This window comes from Falco naumanni, chromosome Z (assembly GCF_017639655.2).
Source record: "Falco naumanni isolate bFalNau1 chromosome Z, bFalNau1.pat, whole genome shotgun sequence".
NCBI classification, from domain to species: domain Eukaryota; kingdom Metazoa; phylum Chordata; class Aves; order Falconiformes; family Falconidae; genus Falco; species Falco naumanni.
In genome coordinates, this window is record NC_054080.1 from 54389677 (window position 1) to 54416747 (window position 27071).

At 36.3% G+C, this 27071-nt stretch overlaps 1 protein-coding gene across 22 annotated transcripts in view; it reads left to right on the forward strand.

The window, feature by feature from the left end:
* The window catches only part of PTPRD (protein tyrosine phosphatase receptor type D), a 380568-nt gene that overhangs the window by 311802 nt on the left and 41695 nt on the right, over positions 1-27071 (forward strand). For all 22 annotated transcript variants that reach the window (XM_040580319.1, XM_040580317.1, XM_040580325.1 and 19 more), the window contains 2 exons: positions 5772-5895; positions 16144-16319. In XM_040580319.1, the coding sequence (XP_040436253.1) occupies positions 5772-5895; positions 16144-16319 (300 nt within the window). The remainder of the gene's footprint in view (positions 1-5771; positions 5896-16143; positions 16320-27071) is intronic.

Consider the following 27071-nt stretch of genomic DNA (forward strand, 5'->3'; position numbering starts at 1 on the left):
TTGAAAATGGCAGCCTTTACAGCATGGTGTAAAAAGCTCTGCCTTAATTAGAAAATTTAATTCCATTTGGCAAATTTCCATGATCATGTATTAATGTTCATGCATCTAGCATTCATATTTTGGTAATGTAGTATGTAAATCTCATTCTATTAGTAAGTTTCCTGCATAATATGATAGCATCCTATTATAGATTCATGAGCTATGATAGGAACTTTTCATTGCAGTTGCTGACATTGGTAAAAGCGGGTCAAACTGTTCAATTTTATGGGTAGCTGACTATCTTGTCCAGTTTTACAGTCTATTTGCATTGACATCCTCTAAAATTTGGGGGTTTTCATTCTTCTTTCTCTGCCTGGTCTTAGGTTGTTGCTCTATGACTCAGTGATTTTTCATGATTTAATTTGCAGCCTCAAACACAGCACCTACAGTGCTGAGAGTCTCTTTACAGGACATGCTAGCTTCCCCATCTGGGCTTGTGAAACCTATGCAGTAACTCACAATCCGTTTAACCCCACCTAATAACTTTAAGTTAGTAAGTACCCCACAGCCACTTGCTCGCTTGTCCTCCACCACCCACCACCACCACCAAGAGGGATGAGGAGGAGAATCGGAAAAGGAGTGTATAATTCGAGGGTTGAGATAAGAACAATTTAATAGGTAAAGAAAAAGCCACACACACAAGCAGAAAGAAACAAGGAATTCACTCACCACTCCCTGCGGGCAGGCGGGTGCTCAGCCATCCCCAGGAAAGCCGGGCTCCATCACACGTAATGGTTACTTGGGAAGACAAACGCCATAATGCCAAATGTGCCCTCTTCCTTCTTTTTCCCCCAGTTTATATACTCAGCATGACGTCCCATGGTATGGAATATCCCTTTGGCCAGCTCGGGTCACCTCTCCTGGCTGTGTCCCGTCCCAATTTCCTGTGTCTCCCAGCCCTCTGGCTGGCAAGGCCTGAGAAACTGAGAAGTCCTTGACTAGGTATAAACATTACACAACAATAACCAAAAACATCCATGTGCTATCAACATTGTTCTCACACCAAATCTAAAACACAGCACTGCACCAGAGACTGGGAAGAAAACTAAGCCTGTCCCAGCTGAAAACATGACACACATAAGGACACAGACCTGATAGCTTTTAATTTGCTGGCATAGTGACCCGTAGTAGAGCTCTGATTCAGGACAGGCAAGCATATGTCAGCTTACACCAGGAAGGATGGCATTTTGTCATAATTATTCCTTCCTCAATACTGTACCAGGATATACTCCTGGAAGTCTTACAATCACAGCAGGGAATATTTGCCTCTTGTTTAAGCAGTATAAAGGAAATCTTAACAATGAGCAGGTACAGAGGTTACTGGAAGGGGGTTTGAAATTCTTCTGGAAACACATTTTGGTTACTATGATTCCTAGTCAAAGAACTAATTTTTATGGATGATGCATTGTACTAGCAAATATTACTCAAGTCTTTTCCCATTAACAGATCAGACTTTTTTCCACATCCAACCATTTAGAACACAATAGCTGAAAGATAAGTCAAAGCATGGGAGGGCAATAACAGTATTACAGATATCTTTATTTCTTTTGCACAAAGCACCCATACTACACAGTTATGCTATGAAGAAATCCAGTTCTTTGTTAATGACAGCTTTATTGAAGGCAGGCTTTCAGAATGAATATACTAGAAATCCTATTAAAGTGCCATCCATTAAACCATTAAAGCACTCATTAAAACTGTTAGTACAGACTTGTTATTCATGAGTTATTGGTCTTTCACACTTTTGAAATGTGTCTGCCAATACCACTCTACTCTTTGTTCCAGTGTGGCTATTAAGTCTGAGGAAATATAATTAACTTTCTTTTGACAAAACAGCGCTTTGTGGGAGGATAGTAAGGCCACAAAGTGGTTCAGATTGGTGAGAAAAACAGTAAAGATTAAAGTTCAGTCCATTTGCCTGGTTTTGACATAATTTATGTTAACTATGTCTGCATGTGGGCCTAAATATTAATCACTGAATTACACCATCTGGCCATACATCATACAAATAAGTGAATTAGGAGTATAGTATGCTGCTGTGATGATCATATCCTCATCTACTTCTACAAATAGGTGACAGAGAAAGCTGATGTTTGATTTTTTTCTTGGTATTTAAAGACAACTTTAGATCACTTAAACAGTAAGGAATGAGAAGGGGAAGAGTAATAACAAACAGCTGAAGTTAAGCTTTAAATGTAAAGTATTCCTAATAGTCTATAAATTCACATTAACAATAGGTGTAATATAGAACTGAAGCTCTTTCTCATAATGGGTAAGGATCTACTTAGTCCCTAATTTTCTAAGCGCTTTTTTACTTTTCCAAGTATATGCAAAAATGCATCTTAAACTTTCTGTTTGCAAGTAGTTATAATTATGCATAGATTGTTTATGGGTTATTTTAATTTGTATACATCTTTTTTTATTATTTATAAGGTAAAGCCCAAGTCCTGTAGTCCAGACTCAAAATTAGTAGCATGTTAGTCAGCCAGTTTATTCTGTTATTTTCCGGTTTTCTTATCATATGTGAAGAGGTATATGTGACATCTTATACTGTGAATTCATTTCCAGATGTTTGTACACTGTAGGTAAAAACCTAAAAGATCACGCCCAGTGTCTCCTTCAGTATGTATCTAAAACAATGTAGGGCAGTGTTGCCTCAATATGGGGCACTGGGCTGCTCTTTAGTTAACATGTTTGCGTATATGCCTCAAAAATTTCTGACTAGGTAGTCACAGACAGTGCAGATATGCTTTATTCCTGGTCAAATAATTGATTTTATTTAATAATTTATTTAGCGTATAATGCACTAATATATTGAGAACATCTTCTGTTTATTTTGAGATTACTATGTTTATGTTCTAAATTATTACTAGAAATCTGAGCTGAATTCATACTAATTACTTTCGAAAATACTGAAAATTTGACCTGCAAACATCTTTCATAAGTTACCTTATTCACCTCCATTCGCTAAAAAAAGTAAGAGGGGATATTCTTTGCTGAGAGGTCGTTATGTAAATTTGATTGCTTTCCAACCCATATGATGTAGATGAATTGCTTGCTGGTCAGATGATAAAGATGTATATTACATATGACACTCCTCTTCCCAGTGCTGATGGAAATGTGGTCCAGATTCTCTCTTTTCACCTTAGATTAAATAAATAGCACTTAACGGTAAAGGTAAAAATGTTTGTGTTTTTAAATGAAACAAACAGTGCTTGCCTGCTTCAAAATTCTATCGGCCTTCCATTTCAGAGGATGGGAGAGCATTACTGTGACGAAACTAAACTGTAAGAAAATGGAAGAAAAATGTTACAAAGTAAAACCACTTGCTTTATTGGTAATTAGGAATTTAACTATGTAATCAAAAAAGTAATGCTTTGGCTGGAGAGGGACCAAGCCCTAATATTGGAAGGATCAGGTTATTATGTTTATACTTAAGCACAGCACAGGAATGATGTGTACTTTTGCAGGTGGCAGAATACCAATTGGGCGCTAGTTTGTTGTTTATATATATAAGAAGAAAACACAATCAGGCTTGAAAAAAAGTCATCAACAGTTTTGTAAAACTTTCAGTATCTAGTCTATTAAATTACTAGCTTAGAAATAACAAGATATTAATACTATTAACATACTAAGATATGTTAAACTTAGTCCCACAAATTGCTAAGATGATGAACACAAATACTGCTTTTTTAAAAGAACAGAAGTTTTGGAGGGCAGAAGTTATGTGGAAATTAAAAGAAATCAGATTCATTCAGAGCTGAAAACCATTTAAGAACACCTTTTGAACTGTTAGTAACACACACAGTGATAGAAGTCAAGGGAATAACATCAAAACCACAAGAAACATTTTCATGGCCTTCATCATGCTTCCAAGCATTTCATTTATTCTTCATTCCTCTAAAAAGTCCCATCTCATTTCCTCTTGAGGGAGGAGCTGCCACGCACTCTGCCTCAGCTACTGTAGGAAAAGCAGTAGGCAAATGGTGAGCCAAAACCTGAACCATCACAGTCCTTTGCTCAGGAGATCTCTGCTAGGTTATGCAGGAGAACTCTTCAGTCCCAGCTCCAGAGGACTCTAATGAAAGTTAGAAATAGTCAGGAAAATTAGTCAGTAACTGTTATAGAAGTTAATTGAGTCTAGGGTATTAGTAAAAAGATAAGCTAGTGGGACTTGGTTTCCTAAACAGGAATGCTGGGGAATTCTAAGACATCTCTATCAGGCAGCCAAGAAAAGTGAATATCTTTAGAATGATCTCAAGAAAGAAACAGTCATTCTCTGAATGTTACATAAATAAATTTTATAACACATGTAAAAATATGTAAGCATGAAGCAGTTTTCTGACTGGCCAAATAGTAATTATTAATCTAAGGGATAGATCCTTACAGCTCACACTAATTAATTTTGCAGATGTTCATTGTCTAATAAATCCTACTGTAATAGATTACAGGTCATATTTCATTTCCATTAAAGTGGACTCACAGCTGTTGTAGCCCTGGGAGGAGTTGGTAGAAGTGGTGTAGAAGTGATGGCTTGATGCAGTAGGGACAGTATGGAGATTCCAGCTTGTGTTTTGTGGCTGGACTACTCACGGAAAGTGAACATAGTGTCGGTGAACTGCCTCATTTAGGCTTATCTGTGTGGTTTTTGTTTTTTTTTTATAATATACAGCAACCTTGCATAGGGAGCTGCTGATTTTTACCGGCATTAAGCAAAGGGCATGAGTCACAAAACATAGTTGCATATATGTGTTGTTGAAACAGTTTTAAAGTCTCTAATGTTACAGCCAGGGAAAGTAAAACAATATGTGATTAATTGTGGCTTCTCAGTATGAGATGACCTTTCATGCAGCCACTGCTGTAGCAGGCATAAGCAAGTACCATCTGTTATGTATTTTGTATTTACCCAATTGTATGTATACCTCAGCCATAGAGGTAGAAATAAGTAGTAGAGTCTGGAGTCTTCTTACTGGTGAAGGATGAAGGAGTGTGTGACAAGCTTTAGTAACTCCATCCTGTAACATGAAGAAAGCAGGAAATAAGCAGTGATTCTAGGAACATATAGTTATGTGTATAAATCAGAGATCATTAAAATTTCAAATATGCCTGAATTGGACTCTCATTTAAGACTCAAGGAGATAAAAAATATAATCTCTTCATGTTGTATCTGGATGATATGCAGTTGCTTCCCTGAGCCACACTAGTATCATGTGTTGGCCTGGCATCAAAGTGAAAGAAGAGAAACAACATTATTTTTCTTCTGGAAAACTTTTTCAGGACCATTTGGAGTTTATTTAGTTAACAGGGTGCTGAATTGTTTGAACATGTGCACTTAGTAATAGAGAAAGACAACATTATTTATTCCCCTTCGTCCCAGTCTTTTTGAGATTTCTGACAGTTCTTTCATTCTCTGATATGCTGGAACCTGTCACTTGCCAAACTGAAAAGATAAAAGATGGATAGCATACCCTTGCCTTTCTGAAGAGAAAGCCTTAGATTTGAAAAGTTTATGGTTTAAATTCCTGATGGACATTTCAGATGCATAAATACAAAATGCTTTATGTAATATGATATATGTCACAATGTGTCCCAAAGTAATAATTCTCTGTCAAAAGCAAAATATTTCAAGAGTAAACTAGGGGATCATATGATTTGTAATCAATATAAATACAACAAGTAAGTAGTCCTTAGCTAAAAGTTTCCTCGTACTTTCTTCTCTTTCTCTTTTGAAGTCTATTGATCCTGGTCAGCAGTTCACATGGGAACATTCTAACCTGGAAGTAAACAAACCAAAGAATAGATATGCAAATGTAATTGCATATGACCATTCTCGCGTTCTACTGTCAGCAATAGAAGGTAAGGAGAGTTTTAAACTTAAACTAATTAAATCCTTGCATCTAGTACGTATTTACCTACAGATACCTTTGCATAGTACTATAAAGAAGTGTTAATAAAAGTACTTCCAGTGAATTTCTATCATGACAATCCTTTTCGGATGTTCTTTCTCAGTAATTCATTATGAAAATGCCTTAAAACTGACACAGGTTCACATGTAGCACTGAATGCATTGAGTTCCTGTGTGTATGCCAATGTGTTATTTAAAGTAAATTATTTTTACTGTTTACTTATACTAATTCTAAAAACAAATATAGCAATAACCATGCATGAATCGACAGCTTTGTTAATGGATGACATTATCAGCATATCTGTTTATTGAGTTTCAGTTGCCAAATCCTTAATGTGGGAGAAAAAATAAGTTCAACTTCATGTTCTCAGGGAGAATTTTGAGAACATTGTGTTAAAACTTCAGTTTTTTCCTTTTCCATTTACTATCGGAATGTTAAACAAGAGTATTTAAACAAATGCCCATATGCAGACACTGTTGGAACCACAGTATTCCACTGCCAAAACATTGGCAGAGCGGTATAATGAGAACTCTTCATTACATTTTTTTGGCAAAAAACTTTCCAAAAAATTAAACATCTTAGACTTCTAACTTAAGCGAACTGTCCAATGTGATCAGCCCTGTGTATTGTGTCTCTTTTGCCAAGGGCTAAAGCAATGGGAAGTATTGGTTTTCACTCAGAGGATTCCTTTTCCTACCAGTTCTGCCTTACCATTAATCTGCTTCCTAGGATGAAGACAGATTTTCAGTTTATTCTGTACTGTTGACAGTCAGGTATTAATGATGGCCAGAATATAATCAATTATAATTTAAGTAAAACAATTTAAGTGACAATAAAAATTGTCTTTAGCAACTCTGACAGGGCTTCAATATCATACATAAGATGTAGGGAACTGTATTCAAGGTCATAACTATTTCAGTCCTAACATTCTAAACTGCAAAATGTTTTCATTTACTATTATAAACAGGTTCTTATCTTTGGCTACTCCAGACTGAAGACACTGGCTACAGGAAGGATGATATTTATAGGTGTAATCTATTTTAATATTAGCTGCTTGCAGAATAAAAAGGCAATCCCACTGTTTGAAGTTTAGATCTTCCATTATTTATTGCAGCTGCATACTGTGGGCTTTGATAACATAGATAAGAGCTTCTCAAATGTATTAGAAAATGTAAATGATTGCCTTGAAGAATTTGCATGTGATAATCTGCTTATGTTTATTCCACCTCTGAAGCTCATACAGCATTTCTGACAAGACTTTTTGTAGCATTGCTTAGAATTTTTCACATTACCTTGTAGAAGAACATAGCCATATAGAATGGTTGAACTAGCTATCTCAGCATTGAAGAGAGGTTATTTTTATTAGCCTTATATGTAATGTAATTCAAGAAGAATACCCCTTTCTGTGACAGTGGACCAGACAAGAGAACTAAATTCATGGTCAGGAAAGTCCAGGAACAGCAATTGGACAGCTGTTCTGAATTGTTATGTAAAGTTCTTTGGAACAAAATGTGTAGCTCAGAAATAAGTCTGTATTACAGAAGACTCAAGATTTTCATAGGATTTGTTTGGAGAAAGAGTTGTGTAATTGGGGGAAGCAGGAGAGGAAATAATCTAGTTGCAAGTAAATGTATTTGTTAATTTATAAGTTAGACATCTTGGCTTAAAAAGTTCTTCCAGGTTGCCCTTCATGTAAATGACCCATGAAATTTGGTTCCATTACAGAAAGTGAACACATTCAGAGAATGGGAAGAAAAATTAAGAGGCAAAACAGAAAACAACAGTCACGGGAATTGAAAGTATCAAATTACACAGTATATTAGACTACTTCTTTAAAATATAAGATAATAAAAATATGAAAAAGTATACATTGTACCTGTAGGAAAGGACTAAGTATTTTAAGGAGCATGGACAACATGCTGTTAAACTGTGGTTTGATTCCCATTTTTAAGCAGGAAATACTAACTACAATGACACTAAAAATTCTAACCCTAAAGTAGTCAGTGTCTTTAAAAAAATAAAAATATTACAGCCCTTTGAAATACCAGTGTTAGGTCTAATGCCACAAATGGGATTTTGACCTATCCGACGATTTGCTTGGTTTAAAGTATTTTCACAGTGTTCAGTTTATTGTGAAAAAAAGCAACATAAATCAAATATTAAATGCTTTTTTATTTTATGATGATTTGTCTTGAAAACAGTTGTAAATCATTATTTCTTTATCCTGTTAAGTATTTTCCCCCCTGGGATGTTACATGATTGTGTTTCTGAAATTCTGTGTGTGTACCTTCATAAGTACAATACACTGGGCATGGCATTTGGTAGTAAATGCTTCTCTTTCAAGTTTTATGTAATATTCCTACAATGAAAATATGCACTCTGCCTAGCAGTTTAATGAGTTGACAGCTGTGTTTGTTCTCTTGCTACCACAGAAATCAATGCTTTGAATATCGTTTAAAAAAAACTAAAATTCTCCTTTACCTATAATTCTATACAAGTTGATGAGGATGTAAATTTGGACTACATTACATTTTGTTACAGCTATATGTAGAATATTTGGTTGGATTTTACATACAGGGCTTATCTGGTATTCTTTGACAGCCATAAGAAGACTGATGTTGTCAGTGAGTTTTGAACAGTAACTGTGCTCTTTCTAAGACGCAGAGCGCCATTCTGGGCCTAGTCACCTGATCCCTTTTAAGAGCCAAATATATATGAACAAGAAACTAAGCTTCTGCCAAACTAATCCTACACTGGTGATCACTTTGCCTCTTGATGTGTTGCACAAACGTGGAACGCTGTTAATGGTCTACTCTAGAGTGGGGATCCAGGTCGCTTTTGTTCAGTTGCCCCTCTCTGACTATAGCCAATATGAATTGATTCATAGAAATTCTTTGGAAGCATGTAGTAGAAATTTTAAATTACTTCTTTCCACCCTCTGATTGCATAAAGTTGTTAAAAATTACATTATCCTTGGAACACAAGGTTTAGTAACACTTTCAAAGTGTTTATTTTAGTAACTTTTACAACTCCTGTTAGATGTGCCAACCTGGTTTTGAATCCCCACTACATTCCCGGCCTCTGTAATTGTATATAGCATGGACTTCCACAATATAATTGCTCACTTTGTAAGAAGTACTCTTTATGTTATTAAACTCACCATTGTGTTATTTTTATTACATTAGATGTTCCTTTGGAAGGAAAACTGAGATTAGATGTGGTAATTTGAATTTCCACTTCAAGGGAAACACTATCTTGCAAAATTTTGTTCCCATGTTCTTGAACTCTCGTTGCTCATGTTGTGCTGTCTTTGGATGTGTCTGAGAGGGACATTTGGAATTTCACAGTATAATGAAAGAATGTTATAACGTGGTGCAGTATTGAAAGCAGAATTTACCAATTAAAAGAGAAATGTATCAAGTTAAAACATCTAGGTCTGCAATCTTAATCCTCTAAGAAGTAAATAAAATACTGGGGAAAAAATGATTAAAAATTCTACATTGTAAAAAGTCTTGTCTGTTCTTTTAGGAGACATCCAAGACTAAAAGTCTGCCATATGTAGCATGAATTTGCATAATGCTAGTGTTAAAAAAAAAAATTATAGATATATATATTATATTTCAGCAGTGTAACTTTTGTCTGATGGGAAATTTAGTAGCTAATATTCTTGTTTATCTGATTGCCAGTTACTGGTCTATTATCATTGAGTATGTAGGCCATCATCTTTAGATTTGAAAAGTATTCTAATCAGTATAAATTCTTTAACAGTCATGGACTGTGCAAATTATGTGTGCTCTCTAGTTGCGTTGCAATCTGCTAACAGTATACAGTTACACACTTAGAGTAATTGTGTGCCCTGTCCCCCTGCAAGCCTGGAGTGCCTTAAAAACAACGGAAGTGTTTCAGTGATGAGGGTGATAGGGTACAGAAATATCACTGAAGTAGACTTCATGGTGTAGAAGTCTCTATGAAGTAGACTTCATATAGTAGACTTCATGGTGGCTGTCTCAACGCCACAAAGAAGTTGTAGGGGTATCATTTTGGCCTATGGATCTACCATGCTGTTACAGATGTAACATAACAACAAAAATGATGTCATTCTTGATACCCTTGAAATCAGCTCAGAACAATACTGTCTTTATCCTGTATACGTATCTACACTGTCCATTGGGGAAAGCTTCAGCAAAACATCAGTGGCATTGCTCTTGAATAGGTAATGAAGGTTTGGCACATCACAATTTCCTGTGCACTGTCATATTGAAACTGTTTTTTTCAGGAATAGTCAAACCAGAAATCATATCATTTCATATTAGTAGAGTCACTCATCAACCCCTTTTAGTGCATCCGTTAGAGATATACATTAGTACTTCTATGCAAAAAAAGACTCGGTTGATAGATAGCTTTGATGTTACTCAGTCTCAAAGAGTTGGAGAATCACTGTATGACATTTCAGACAGCTGTAATCAGAGAATGATGACTTCATGTTGGATTCCGATATCGCTTTGAACTATCATGTAACATACTGCGATGTTGGTGCACTGTGACCAGTGTTCTGGCACAATGCTGTTATCAGCGTCTCTGAGGAACTGCACTGAATAATGTTTACTTTCATTCTGTACCTTTTCTTAATACCAGCCAACTTCTAAAGCAAAAAAAAAAAAAAAAAAAAAAAAAAATCCCAAGCTTCATTTCTTCTTCCTAAGAGAACTCCTCCTCTTTCCCAGCCCCTTTTTCTGCTACCCACCTTCAAGTTTCCCATTTTGCCTGCAGATATATGGCTCTTAGTTCTTAGTTTACATCTGTAATTTCACCTTTATTAGATTTTTTTCACCTTTTCCTTTCAAAACTTTGTCTTCTGTCCTCTGCACAGTCCCTTTCTTTGTCCTGCTTAATTCTGCATCTTCTGCCCATCTCTTTTGACATTGCCTTCTTTCCATAATTCTCTATAATTCAGCATTTCACTCTGAGATATCTTTCATCTTTTCCCTCTTCATCAGACTCTCCTAGTCCTAACAGTCCATCAACAATCCAGCAACCTGTAGGTGGTTTTTTTCTGTCTTTTTTTTTTTTACCTTCTTATCTTACATTGTTAGGGTCATATGTAGTGGATTTTCCTCAGTCTTTGTAAAAAAGGTTTCATTTTACAAATGTTCATTACTACAATATCTTCATTGATCTTGTGCTGCTTCATTTTTCAGTTAGTTTGTACAGTACAATTTGTGCTTAGACCATTTGAATTTGATAAAATCCTTAACTATATAGATTTTATGTTACAATAACTTCCACATAAACAGTTTCTACTGGCACCTAGTAGCTGCCTTAGTTCTTTTTTGCTCTGACGTAGTTCAAAACATCAGTCATTGATTTAAACCAATAGTACAGCTTCATCAGCATTCTGAGTTCATCACTGCATTTCCAACTTGTTTACAAGCATGACGGAATTTAATCCTATTACTACACACTCTTTTTGTGACTAACAGCACATCTCTTAGGGAAGCAGCACAGAAACAAAGGTTTATGGTTTAATTTGTTTTAAATAGAAAAGCTGTTCAGTACTTAGCCTTTGTAAAGGTTTGAAATAATTTCATGATTTGATTTGAGTTTGTGAATAAAATGTGAAGTCTAATTAAAACTGTTTAAGATTATAACTGTCTTCAGGAAATCAAGAGAATAATTCTGAGGTCTACGCTATTAGCCTTGTGGATCTGAGTCTATGTTGCAGCAAGCTGTACTCTCATCACAGTTCATGAGTAGTCTCAGCATATATCAGAAGCTATTGAGTTATTTTTCTTTAATCTTTTGCACTTTAATTGTGGTATTGGCTAATCTTGTTTCATTGCTTATTCACTCTTACTCTGTAAAATCTGGATTGCTTTGTGTTCTTGCAATATTTTAAAATGAGATGTCTTTTATGCTCAACTACTCATCTGATTCTTCACCCATTGTGCTCAATTCCTGCCTGGCAGAATAAGGAGACTGCAGTCTTTGGTCATTCATCACCATAGCTGAAAAGGCTACGAGAAAATAGTGATGGCAGAATTCCAGTCTGGAAGCTTAATCTTTAGCTGACTTTTTGTGGTGAAACTGTTTATCTCTTCATGAAACTTGTAAATATCATGTTATGCTGCATGGATTAACCTAAATTTACACTTCAGGTACGCCATCCTAAATCTGCAGTAAACCCCACTGATGCCAACAGGCTTAGTTAAAGTTCATATGAATATTACTGAAGACAGAATTTCATTTCTTTGTCCCCTTCTTGACCCGTCTTTTTACAGAACAACTGACTTAACTATTAAGCCCAAATTTAAGTAGTGATGGCAATTGCTGCTGTGCTTGTGGGTATGTTGCCTTCAAGCTATGGCAGCTAACAAAGGTTTGCAGAATTTCATTGTACTGCAATCAAACTAGTTGTCATTTGATTGTTTTTGCACTATTAGACTTGACAGAGGATTGTGAAGCTTTCTCAGCTCAGAATGAGGTTGTGGCCAGGAAAACCACTGGAGAAAGTGGCATTTTAATATTTAGATTTATTTGCCTTTGATAATTCTTTCTGCTTGGTCAGTGTAGATATTTGCAGATGTTCGGGCTTTGGGTATGTTATTTTTAAACTGCACACAATTCATTAGGCCTCTTGCGATAAGGCACCTCTCCTAGACATTTTTAAGTTTATGCGCTGTGGGGACATAGCTGATGAAAAAAAACGGTATGGCAAAGTGCAAGGTGGAAAGTAAGAATGGGAAAATAGTAATACAGAATACAAAAGGATTTTGGAACAGGATGTGAAACTGAGGTCATGCGTGAAAACAGTGATGAAAAGAGACTCAGTGTGAGAAATGGATATGATACTTGAAGGGACTATGAGACTGGATGGAGAACAAAGAAAACACCTAATGGATGGATACTTTAGGTGAGAGAGACAATGGAGGTGACCACTGTGAATCCTTTTGTTCTCTTGCTCTCAGTAGAGATAAAACCCTATAGAGCACTGTATTCTGCTAGAGATAAACCCTTGATGAAAAGGTCTCGATGCAATTTTTTGGAGTAGCACCTAGTTTTTCCCAAAACGACATTACTTAAGTCAATAACAGTTGCTTCGGTCTGTGGTAAATGGACTTCCCTGTCCACGTCCCAGCCACATCCTTTTCAAGTGCAGTGAGGCTGATTTGCCTTGTAAAAGTTTTTTTTTTTTCTGGCTAAAGTATACAAGATATCGTGTGTCCTCTTGATAAAAGGCAAATGGAGGAATAGAGTGGAAATTACCATTTTAACCTAGCTGGGAAGAAATCCTCTTTGCAAATATTAGTAATTAGTAGTTCTTTCTTACTTGCATCTGTGATCAAGTAAGGTATAACCTGGAAGCTTTTCTTCATTGTAATTTAAAGAATTAGAATGTATTTAATTTAAAATTTATTTATTTTAATATGATTTATCAATAAATTTTATACAAGTAAGTAGAAAGATTATTTACAATTTTAGTCATTCTGGATTTTTTTTTACATCAGGTACTAGGATTGTCTGCTAACATTTTTAAAGATCATTCTTCAGTGCACAGTTTGCAATATTTCTCATGCTTAATTTTCATGCTGAGTTTGTGCAGTATCAGCTCCAGAGGACAGCTTTCCCAAAAGATCATTTAACCACTTTACAAAGAGTTGTTTTTCTTTTTCATTATTTTCCTCAGGCTTTTATTTATAACATATGTTTCAAAGTGTGATACCAGTCATCATAATATAATTCTAATTTATGCAGAAAACGTTTCTTTACCAGCTTTCTCAGTTCCTTTGGTAATAACACCCAGTTGGTGTAGATTTCTCTTGTTGGCTTCATTTTTCTTTCTCATCTTTTTTGTGCAAAAATGTTTTATTATCTTGATAAAGGAAGAAAATACAGCATTATGCCTAGGAGTTGTATTTTCTAAGTCATTAATTCCAATAAGAAGTGTCATGTAAAAAATTTCAAGTCTACAAGAATGAGGCTTTTGAATTCCAATATCTGCCTTTCATGAAGGGAAAACATCCTTTTCAGCTATTGACTATGCAGGTTTTAAAGTGTTTATTTTATTTTATTTTTCTTCCAGAAGAGACTTTCTTTCACCTCTAATCATAGTCAAGCAATATTCCTGTGTCCATCCATGCATCTTGCCCGAGGAGTGTCATTTGCTACCTCTTTTTTGCCCCTGAAGTTACAAATTCTTTCTTTCCTCAAAATATTTTGGCATTTTTTTCCTCTAATTGTACAGAAAGTCAAATCAAGTTAAAATTTGTGTTTAAATATAATTTGAACATAGAGCTAAGAAAATCTATTGAGCTTTCTTGGGCATAAAGGCAAAAGTTTATGCCAGACTACAGCTGCACTAACCCATATGCTGAGTCATTTCCAGATTAGATTGGTTCTTAACTAGTGCCACAGTTAATCAGTGTGTTTGTTCATGACGTAAGTACATGGTGGAATGAAACACTAAGCTTACCCAGAGTGAGTGTAGAAACTCTTCAAATTGTGGCTAAAATCAAGCAAACAAACAAAAAAAATGTAAAGATGTCCCTCTATTTTCCATTTGAATTCAAATGATTTTGAAAAGACAGGAGTATGCAGCCTCAGTAATTCCTGGTTTGGGATCGCTAGCAGGAGATAATACATCAGAATGGTTTTGGAGGTTCAGGATGGGATGGAAAACTTGAGAAACATTTTTTAGAACATATTTGAAAATGTATTATGTTTCATAGCCAAAAAAATTCAACTCTGTTTCTTTGTGGAGTGAAATTAGCCACAGCTTTAGAATAAGCCAGGGAGCCTGTATCACCTTACTCTCTTGAAAATGTTTGTGGAACCTGCAACGTATCCTGGGGTTGTAGACTTGGGCATGGCAGATTGGCTGTGTTAACATAAATCATTCATTTCTGCTCAAAGAAGTAACTTCTGTTAATTACTTTAACAGATCTTTTATATCATTTTATTATGATACAGTCTGTATTTAAGCTAACTCTTCTGGGGAATGCTTGCATGTTTAACACTCTAGTGGGAAACACTGCTTTGCCATCCCACCAGCACTGAGATCTCACATAGGTGTCTTTTTCTTCTTCAAGTTATCAGCTAAAAAAAACCAGCAATGACATAAAAACTGATGCCTGCCATGCTTTATCTTCCAATATGCACATAGCCTGAGTTAAAAGCTGGGCACTGCACCGCTGAATGCAGAAGGGATGGGACTGAGACAGATATGTCCATGTTTAGCCCTTTCTGTGAACATAGCTACCTTAGTAGTCCAGACTGGTAACATGATCTTCACTACAACCAGTACTCGTCCTTGACCTTGGCAGCATGTTATGGTCCAATTCTTGCTAGTAGACATGGCACTGCATACCCTCAGTTAAATAGATTCCAGTTAGGAGCTGGCTCCCTTCCATGTGGTTTACAGCATGGACATGTGTCCAGTAGACACACCGAAGGTCCCTCTGTAAGTCTTGTCCAAAATACCTGACCCTTGAGCAATTGACATTTTTGGTCCAATGTGCCCACAGGTCTTGGATTCCATCTTCTTTTTGTGCATTCATTTTTTATTCAGACTTGCAGAGGCCTTTATTTCATGCACACACCATTTAGCAAATTCCACTGTTTCTTAAAGCTGACTTACAGAATGTCTTTTCCTAAAATAAAGCTTATAGTTAGCTTCCCATTTAATGGAAAAAACAAACGAGGCAGCAATATTAATAGTTTTAACAATGTTCTGTATTAAAACAAACAAACAAACAAACAAAAAAAAAAACACAACAAAAAACCGCAGTGAGCTCAACAAGAGCGTTAAATGGGTTCTACTCACAGCATCCGATGGAGCGGCTTCCCTGTCTGGCCCAGGCAGAGGCTGCCATACCAGTGAGTGACCGCAGGCAGTGTCACAACAGCTCTTAAATGCTGCTGCTTCCACTCCCAGGTCTATCCATCTGCTACAGATTTTCAGGCTTCTTTATACTTCCTTATCAGACTAAGCCCTTTGTTTCAAAAGAATGGTTATTCCCAGAGAAGCCATCATACCCCTCGGCTCCAGAAATGGCATACGTTCACTTGCAAGGACCCATGTTCTGCTTGACATGCAACAAGCTAAGATTAACTGATCCAGCTGTGTCACAGGATTTTATAGCCCTTGTACAATAGGACAGCACAGAAATGCTGCCCCGCTTTTTTACTCCTCTCATTGCAGGCATACCAGGCAGTGACTACATCAATGCCAACTACATAGATGGATACAGAAAGCAGAATGCTTATATAGCAACACAAGGAGCGCTGCCGGAAACCTTCGGTGACTTCTGGAGAATGATGTGGGAGCAACGGGGTGCAACTGTTGTCATGATGACGAAACTAGAAGAGAGGTCAAGGGTAAGGAAAGCAAATAAAATATTAATTATACTGTACCTGAGTAATCACATAAGTTTTTTTCTTTCCTGCATATATGTTTGTCTGCCTCCTGTATATGCACAAGAACTGATTTTTTTTTTTCGAGGTTGCCACCACTTAGAAGTGTTTATACTATGAAAATCACTTACATAGGAATATTAGTTCCTCTGTGAACCAAGTCACACTACTTGTTTTGTTGGGTTTCTGTACTCTGAAAAACTTGAAATCTCTTGATCCATAGTGATATTTTTATTTTTTTTTCCTGTTTCAATCATACTGAAAATATTAGGAGGTGATTGAAAATTCTGCTTCCTCTGTAGTATCAAGAATATCCTGTTATGAGGAAGGTAATGTATCTCAACAGCATTCAGTTTTTGGTTTTATGTGGTATAGATTAAACATTACTTAAGATCAGTGAGCATTTGGATTTGGTAAAGAAACGAAAATATTTTTTAGCATGCAGTGGGTGCTAGGAAAACTCTGCAACAGCGTGTGCAGTAATAGAATACAAAATTCTCTGAAGTATTTCAAATTCAGTTTTACAGAGTAAAGTAAAATTGGGAAAGTTAAGGACTAAAACATAAGGATGCTATTCTAATAACAGTAAATAAAAGATGTGCTATATGTGAAGGAAATCAAAAGCAATATTTTTTGTTATATAATAAGGAAAGCAATGGAAAGAGTAGTAACAGACTTACGTGAGGATTTACTATCAGGTCTGCATTTGATGGCATTCATCAGTTCTAATTGTGAATGTTATTGGGGGTGGGGAGGTCAGTGAAAAAAATAATAAAGGAGAAACATGGTGAGGAAAGAAAAGGGAAAAACCCTCCTCAGTGGCCATTCAGAAAGAGTATGTCCAGCCCTCAGTGCCCTCTCCAATAAAGCAGGTGGTTTGCCCACCATACTTTTTGCACAGTAACTCTTATTTTACGTCAAGATGCAGTCAAGGGTTATTCCTTGGTTATATCCTCATGGGTTATTCCCGCTTATGATATGTTAGCACTGCTGACGGCAGACATCAACTGGTGAAAGTGCTGTACAGCTGGTTCATTACTGAGCTTTCTGCAGACACATTGATGAGTCCTGTACTGTAAAACAGAAGGTACAACCAAATGTAAAAATCAGGAAAGGGGAGAAAGAAGGGGTGATTCTAACATCAGTGGCAATTGCTTCCCTTGGGAACCTGCTGTAACAACAGTGCTGGGGTTTTGCAAGTACTGTCCAGGAGCTGAATAACAAGACTGCCACAGGCATTCTGTGGTACACTGTCCTGGGAGCTTGTGCGAAGGGTGGGGAGTTGCAAGTGGGAGGCAGGCTGCAGAATTACAGCTGGAAGACCCTTAGTAATACGAAAAACTAAGGTACTTAAGGCGCTGTGCAAAAAATGCCATACAGAAGATCGAGAACATGATCATCCAGAAAAGCTTTGTAGTCAGTAAAAAGTATCTTATGGAAGTAACTGGAGAATAGTTGATATTTCAGTAACTCATAGATGAGTTCCATTACAAAATGAATTATTTTTTTGCCTGTGCAAGCTTGGAACAGGAGGGAATGCACCATAAAGCCTGAGGTGCTTAATGCTGTACTGTGTTTGCATTGATTTGTATTTTTTTTCATGTGCTTGGATACATAAAATTGCAATGATCACATAATTTGTTGAACCTCTTGCAAACAGTCATCCCCTTCTGGAGGCTTATCAAACTACATTTATATACATACTTATTTATTCTTTCACCATTCCATCACTTCTTAAAAATAATTAGGTTTTTTGCAGTTCAAGCAATGTATAGCATTCTAATTATAGGATCACTTTGCACATGTAAATTCAGCCTACATTAACACCATTGCCTGTGTGTACCTGATGGCAATTAGTACACAGCAGAGGGTAATTTTATCAGAAATTTTCATTTTATCTTCACTGCACAGGCCTTGTCTGTTCTAGGCAATGACAGTTGTTTGCAATTAAGTAAATTAAATTTTGGCCATTTCTTCACTAATTACTTCTTATAGAATAAAGTTGCTGCTAAATAGCATCAGTGCTAAGAAAAAATCTGATCCTAATAAGCAGCCCGTTGCAGGAGGTGTATATAAATACTTGCGAGTTTATCTTAATACTGCAGGCCACAGACAGCCACCGTCTAGAAAGATGTTTTGATGTAACTAAATGGAATTCTACTCATTCTTTCCAGTAATTGCTTAGCAGAGTTTTAAGCTAACTCTAGCCTGTGCTGACTGCACCCTGAAAAAACACTGATCAGAATAGTAATCACCTCCAGAAGTGATTAGCATTCAGCAGCAAGACATTCCCTGAGTGTAATGAGAGACCAGACAATCTAGTCAATGGATTGTGTGTGAGTTCAATGCCTATGTTTGCGTATTTTTTTGTGCATAATTTAGCTCATTCTGTGTTCATAGGTCAAGGGAGTTTGATGCACTCAATGCAGAGCATAAGAGACCAGCTATTGAGTACGTGATTCAGCTCGAATCTTAGTCTCTGCAACTCTATGAATGTGGCGTATCAGTTACCTCATCAATATCTAATCATATATCAGTTACCTAATACAATATCTACATGTAATGTAATTAAAGGTATTGATGATGAGGCAGCAGTGGGAATCCCTGTGTGAGAAAAGAATATGATGGCAACATTTCATCATTTTTATCTCATGCTATCATTTTAAATAGCATATCCTTATAGCAGGAGACTAAGTGAAATTTCAAACATGAAATACAAGCACAGTTACATACCATTAGAGGTGAAGATCTTTGCTAATTTTGTTTCTCTTTTTCCTTTGATTCCGTTTTGATTACTTTTGTGTCTTGGTAGCCTAATCATTATTCCTGCTGCAAGGCATGATCATTTCTCTCTGGGACTTCATCTACTTTCCATCTCCATGTCATCATTTCTGTTTAGCTTGCATTTTTCATTATGTAGTCCTGCAGCTTGATATCAGCCTTTTTAACCTGGACTGCACAGATAAAGATGAGGATGTTAATTGCATCTGCAGAAACAGAGTTGCTTCATTAGCATGTGTTAGATGTCTGACTAACTTCAGCTTTGAGAATGTACATATTTTACAGCTGAGCACATCAAATGAAGATGTTACAGTGAATTCATTATTCATTTGTTTGCCTAAAAGGAAGCTGCAGGAAAATAGAAGTTCTTTCACTTACAACCTTTCACACGTTGTTGGTTTCATATGAAATGTCATCACCTGAATCTCACTTGACCAAAACCAGACTAGAGAGAGAAAGTCAGTCCCATCATTCAGCCACCATGCACATAATTTGTATCAAAAAATATTATAGACACTGGCAGTGTGTGGAACAGTGTTGGTAGCTTATTTGTCCCATATATGAGTTTAAATGAAATAAAAGAACAATATTGAACATTGCAAATTAAAGACTAAAAGAAGCAGTTGTGTTACACTAAGGAAAGCTGTAAAGCATTAACGTGTGGTACCTCTTCCCCACTGTCTTCCACTCCAACCCCAACCCTGTTGCACATTTTCTTTTTTTTTTTTTTATCCTCTGAATTGATTGAATGTTCTGAGAACTAGTGTGCTGTAGTGAATGGCGTGAATGATCAGATGAAGACAGAGAATCAAACTTCATAGCAAAAGATAATATTACCTCAAACAGGGAACATTTAGTCCTGTCTCGTTTTGGAGTAGGATACTGTTGTACATTGTCCACTTGAAAGAAAATTCAATCCTTTCCTCTTTGCTATGTAATTCCTTATCTTGAGTACACTTACTGTGCTGTTTTGGAATTGATAGAAAATACTTACCTCCCTCCTTAACCCCATTGGCTACATTTTGTATATTGGGACCATAGTGCCTAGTATTAGTCTTCTGTCAAAAAACGCCAATAAGGTCAAAGCTAAATTACAATATAACGACCATAGACATTGCTAAAATATAAGCCAGATTCTGAACTTACATAATGATGAGGAAAGCTTTTTCATACTGATGCTATCAGCTTCATTCAAATTTGCTAATGACTAAGTGAATACACAAGAAAACTACATTTATGGCATTCTGTTAGCCTGATTTTTTTTTGTCTGTCATTTGACTGTCAGAAAGTGGGTATCTGTATTATAACCCAAGAATATATAAAAATGTAAGCCAAGAATAATCATCTTAGTTTGTCAGGGTTCAACATCTTGAATTCTGAGTTTTCATTGGGAAGGAGGATGTAGAAACAAACCCAGTAGAAAGGTCATATATCCTGTCTCAGATTTTGTTGCTCAATATTGGAATAGGTGGGACTATTTGCATGGGTCCTGTATCAGTTCCATTAGACCATCTAAGGATAGTTAAGAGTCTGTGGACTTAACTTCTCTCAACTGGTCACTAATACCTGAGAGAGTCAGGAACACTGGCGCAGTCCCAAGAAAAGCCAGGCAGACTTTTCCTGTGGTTGCTGCATTGCTAAATAAGTACTTCTGTCGTTCCAAGTGTCATGCAACAGGTCTGAATCCTCCCAAGTCAAAACACTGCATCTGTGTCTTTCAACTCTTTTTTTTTTTTATATATAATTTATAGACTATCCCATGTGTTAGAAAAAGAAAGATTGGGTGACAGTAGAAATATCAAGTAGGTGAAGATGTGTGTCTTGAAAGTGAAAATCAGGGTAAAATAATTGTTGGGGTTCTGTTTTGTTTGGTGGGTAAGTTTGTTTGGGTTTTTGTTAAGGAGTACATATTAAATTAAATCAGCAAAGCTTTTTCCAGAGTCAAGTAGTACAAAACCCAAAATCATTTGAATAAGCACAGTGGAAAGTGCAGTTGTACCTTGGGACTCTTTTGTAAGAATAGCTTTGAAACAAACTTTTGTCCACCAAAGATTTCTAAGTCTTGCTATAGGAATGAAAAGATAAAGGCAGGTCTGGGGAGAACCTTGAATTCTTCTACTCCAAATGCACAAATTTCTGACATTTTTAGTGAATCTTGGTTTGTTGATGGCAGAGTGATGGCACTGATATTTAATGTAGCTGACCTCGTATCTAAGACAAAGCACTGGTACATGCACAACAGTAAGTAATAAGCAAAGAAAACTAAGAACATTATTTTCTTGTCTATATGAAATGCATTAAGATATTCCAGAAAAATACAGGCTGTGCAGCAGAGTTTAATGTGATTAAAGTAGTTTTACATTTGTTGTGCAGGGCTTCAACAACAAAATTCATATCTTTCCTCCCAAGTATCTTTTGACAGGTAATACTGGGGCTATTACCTGTCAACATATTGGATCAAAAATAAGTGACAATAAGACATCTTCACTAATATGAGTAGAAAAGTCATCAATACATTCATTTAACAATTTAGACAGGTTGTATCAATATACTCCCAAGAGCAGCTGTACTCTATTGTATTTAGACAAAATGTAATTGATCTGTGCATAAAAGCTGCACTGATGTTTAGTATTGGGCAGCACAGGTATTTTTAAACATAGGGAATTATAATTTTTTTTTTTTCTCCAGCAACTAGAAAAATATGTGTGTCTTTATCTGGTAAGAAGTAAGTTAACATCTCTCCCAGCAGACACATTAGCATATAGAATGTGTGCTGCAATGGCATTCTTCCATACTGACTTGTATTTTGTTACTAAAGAAGAATTAAATGTGCAGTTTTGTTATTGTTCATTCCCTAATTTTAATGGCAAACCAGTAATTTCTGTGTCAATGATGTACTCTCACAGTTTTATTTCACTTCTTTAGTGCTCAGCATGCTAAGATATGAGTCAGAAGAAGAATGAATGAGAGAGCTGGGGGAAAAAAAACCAAACAAACAAAAACCAAACAACCAAAACCCAGAAAAATCCAAAGTCAACTAGACCATGCATTCACCAGATTTACAAAAATAAAAATAAAAATGTGTAGGTTTGTACTGGGGCTTTTTCACTGTAACAGAAAGCAATGGCCACAGTCCCAAGAATTTCTACACCATTTTAGGAGCTGAAGTCACCAGTTGCCATGTCAGAATTGTAAAACTCTAACCATATGGTGATTCATTATCGAAGGATTCTCAGAAGTGCAGGGGCAGGGTCATGCTTAATACATGTAAGAATTGGATCCTAGTTGTATACCAGTGAAGACTGCACACAAATAAAGCTTAAAGTTTATTTTTCTCGTCATGTTACAGGTAGAAGCACTGTGCCTCGGCTAAAACTCAGACTGTTATGTCACCCAGCAAAATAGCTGTGGAAATGCTGTAATTTGAGCAGGGTTAATTTTGTGTGAAAAGAAATGCTTTAGCACCACTACATAGGCTGAAAGTAGTTTTGGCATGCCATGTCTGGCTGTTTCAGCTTATACGCGTTTGCAGTTTAGGACATACAGAATGAATGCCTCATGTGAAAAGAAGTTGCTAAATTACAGATAATCTGGAAGAGAACAGTGATGATCAGATGTTGGAGAAGTGATGTATGGGGAAAGACAGAAAGAGTTGTATTTGGTTTATATATAAAGAGAGCAAAGGAAAATGTAATAGTCTTCAAGATGTGAAAGGCTGTTAAAAATTTCATGGCAATCAACTATTTTCCCTGCCTGTGGGGCTCTAGGAGGAAAAAATAAACTTTGCAGCAAAGCTGATTAACGTTAAACTGTTAAAGAACTTCCAAAATACAATGTCATGAATGGAGCAAACTCCATAGGATATTTTGTGGTGTCTCTTCCACTGTAAGCTCTCAAGAACTGTTTATACCAGAATTTTACCTGAAATGATGTGGCAATACCTGGTACTGCCACAGGTATTTTTCAAGGCATCCATCCAGTTTTTTATGTTGTGGTTCTCTGCCCATAAAATAAGTGATTTCTGTTAGCTGTTCCTTTTCCCTGAGGAAAAGTGGTATGGTCAAAACTATATTGTAACATTAATTTGACCTTATTTGCTTAGTTCATTTGCTTTGTACTTGGGGTAAGACATACATTACTCCCTCATATAATTCTCTTAGTACAGACAGAGGGAATATGCCATATTTAAAGACTGGTCACTGACATTTTGAGTTAGAAGTTTTCCTTGCAAAATCAAAAATTCTGTACTTTTTTTTAAAAAAAATGCAATGACTAGTTCATTTTTGGTTTAGCATTCCAACTTACTACTTCAGTGCGGGGAGTTCTTTCAATGCGTTTCAGGCTTGAAAAAGTCACTAAACAAATTCAGTATTGTTTATTGAAAGTAACCCCACATTTCCTTGTTTAGCAGATCCTAGTGAAAGACTCAAGACCACTTCTCCTTTATGGTGAAAAATACATCTGGAAAATTCAAGTTCTTCAGACAGGTGTCTCTGAAAGAGAATATTATGATTTACATTTTCCATCAGTTACAAAGCTGGATACAGCTGGCTACTGAAAGGCACATGTTGGTAATAGGTCTTTCTGGTTAATATCACATTTCAAGAATTTTATCCATGTATTAAAGTAGCAATAGAAAGCTTACTGTCACTCAAAGTTCCATTAAAAAATCAAAATCCAAACTGAAACCTCTAAAGTTCCCCAGAATGCTCACCAGTTCTCTTTTTCATGTGATTTCATCCATTCAGTTCTGGATTTCTGGACTACCAATACCATGAAAATAATAGAATTTTCTTCTGATGTTTCACTCTTGATTCCTCCAGCCCCTGCCCCGTCCCCCTCCCCCCCCCCCCCCCCCCCCCCCCACACACACACACACTTTCTTACATAGTATTCATATCAACTAAGAGATAACTCTCTTGTATGGACAATACAAAATCTTCATTAGAGCACTTGAATAGTAATCTAAATTATTCAGTGTGTTCTTCATACTGCAATGCAATATCTTGTTCAGTGAAAGGATTATTCAGGCTGTACACAGTGATTGGCCCTGAGTACAAGAAGAGAATGAAGAAAAAAGTAGTCAGCCCGTTCACTTTTCCCCTGGGTTGCATTTGTAGAAACTTTTTCAAGTCCTTTCTGGAAAATCCTGCTGTACTTAACTATTTGACTGACTTATCCTTCAAAATGAATTCACTAAGATCCGTCTTTCCCTGCTGTTAGGAAGAGTTCAAAAAGGGTATTTCACATTGATATCAGCAATATAGTTTTGAAATGTTCTTGGCTGTTATATATGAAGATGAAAGACAAGGTAGAGAACACATTTCAAATATGCCCAAAATTCCATTTAATATTGGTTTCCTTTTGTTTTAATAACCGTACCACACTCTGTTAGAAGGATCAGAATGGAAAAAGTTTGGGGGTTATCTTTTTAATTATCAATTCTCTTTCATTATTAACTGTTAGCCTATTAATGATACATCAGAAATTTCAGAAAGTGTGTAATGAGGATCAATTTACAGACTTACTAGAGTACTAAAGGTTGTTATTAAATGATTAGTCTAAAGTTCATTTGTCTCCAAATCCTGCTTGGAACTTCTTGTTCAAGGCTACTGTACTTAAAACCTTAGATAGAAATATATTGTGCTGCAGAAGGGCTTATTTTCTACCTAGTTTTCAAACTCCAAATGCTCAGTTCAGATGAGCTTCAACAGTCATAGAATCATTGAATCATTTAGGTTGGAAAAGACTCTTTAGATCATCAAGCCTAACCGCTAACCTATTACTGCCAAGTCCACCATAAACCACGTCCCTATGCACTATGTCTACATGTCCTTTTAAGTACTTCCAGGGATGGTGATACAACCACCTCCCTGGGCAGCCTGTTCCAGTGCTTGACAACCCTTTCAGTGACAAATTTTTTCCTAATACCCAGTCTAAACCTCTCCTGGTGCAACTTGAAGCCATTTCCTCTTATCCTATCACTTGTTACCTAGCAAAAGAGACTGACACCCACATCGCTACAACCTGCATTCAGGTAGTTGTAGAGGAGATAAGGTCTCCCCTCAGCCTCCTTTTCTCCAGGCTAAACAGCAACGCCTTTGCCTTTACGTAGGCACAGGTACATATCTATTACAAATCATTAGAGACCAGTGGGCACAAATGTTCTTTTTTCTATAGTAAAAGATGGATCCAAAGAATCAAAATTTTCAGAAGTGGTTAGTTGTTTTGGGAATACATTTGGTGAGACTTAGAAGGGTCTGTCTATCTGGGGCTTGGCGCTCAGGTTTTTTCAGAACTTAGAAGCCTATTAAATTCTGTGCCTCTCTGAAAGCAAAATTAAAAATTTAAACTGTTCTATTTGTAGCTTTATTTCTGAATAGGAGTTTATATTTTTAATCTGTCATTTATAGTTAGACCAAAGAGAATGAGTGACACTTAAACTAATCTTGATCAAATAAGTCCTAAAAAATGTGGGTTTGTATTCTGATTTTTTCAAAAAAAATCTTTGCAGGATCGTCTCAGATACTAGTGTCAGTGCCTACAATCTGTAGACTGAAATCAGCATAATCTTTAAGTGGCAATTGTGCATTGTTGCAAAAAACAAAATGTCTTCAGAGTAGCAACTGCTTGGAGGCAGAACAATAGATGGAATGTCTGAGGCACTAAACTAGTCTGATAGGGTTTGAGGCAGTTTCCATCACCAACAACTGGCACAGCCTTTTTTTATTTCATAATTATTATTCCACATCATTGTAGAGATTTTTGAAGGGAAACCATCTGAAAATGTTAGAAAATTTTGTCTGCAAAAGACTTTTATTATTAAGAAAGCCAGAGCAAGAAGTTTGTTACATACTGCTGTTATTTCCTATTCCAGATTGATCATAATTCATATGCTGTTCTTACAGCAAGGAATGCACTACATGAATCTGCCTCTTACTAATTTGCTGTCTCTTTCCTGATCTGCGTTTTGTCCTTATAATCTCAGATGGCCTGTAACAGCTGGCTCATGTGTTAAAAATCACCCGAAGGGTCTTTTCAGCCTGAATGATGTAACTTTATACTGGAAAATTATTTCTCTAGCCTTGAATGTCAGGAATCTTTGTATTCATATGTTCATATGGAGAAACACTTCCTTCATCTCTGTTGATGCATGGCAGTGCTGTCTCTAGTGTCTGTGACTTGTTGAACTGTGAATACCCACATATATTGTTAGGAACTCTGTAGCTACTTGAACCCCTCAAGTCTGAAATGGTCTCAAGTTTCTCATTTTTAATGGAAAAGAAAGCATTTGCATTTTCTTACAGCTTTACTTTCAGTGAATGCTTGTACTTTCACGAAGAGCAAGGATTTGCATTGTCTGAGTGGAAGAAATACAGAGAAAGAAAATGTGTGTATGTTTGACAGGCAGGTTGAGAGAATGTGTCTATCATTAGTCATGTCTTCTAGCTCTGTCTACTATATGGTATTTAAAAGACTTCATCCTACATTTAGTATTGCTCGGAGAGCTGCTCTGATCTCAGATGTAGTGGTTTTGGCAGTGTGCAATGTAGTATCATGAGAAAGTGAAAGCAGTAGTAAAACGTATGCTTGTCATTACTTGTAATTGAATTTATTTAAAAAAAAAACAAAAACAAAAAAAAAAAAAAAAAAACCAAAACAAACGTTCTTTGAAATCACCAGTGAGTGTTTTTGTGTTCATGTGTCTGTTTCGATCATCTTGCCATCTTTAGTGACAGGCAAGAGAACATTAGAGAATTATTGGTGAAAGGTGTTTTCTGTAACCGCGAACAGTTAGTGACACAGAAAAGCTCTCACTGAGTGAAGGTGAATATAGTCTGCAGAGGAAAAAAATCAACCCTTGGAACGGGGAGGTGGGTGGATGAAAGGAAGGTTGGGGGGACTGAAATTCACCAAAGGTATATTACAAACTAA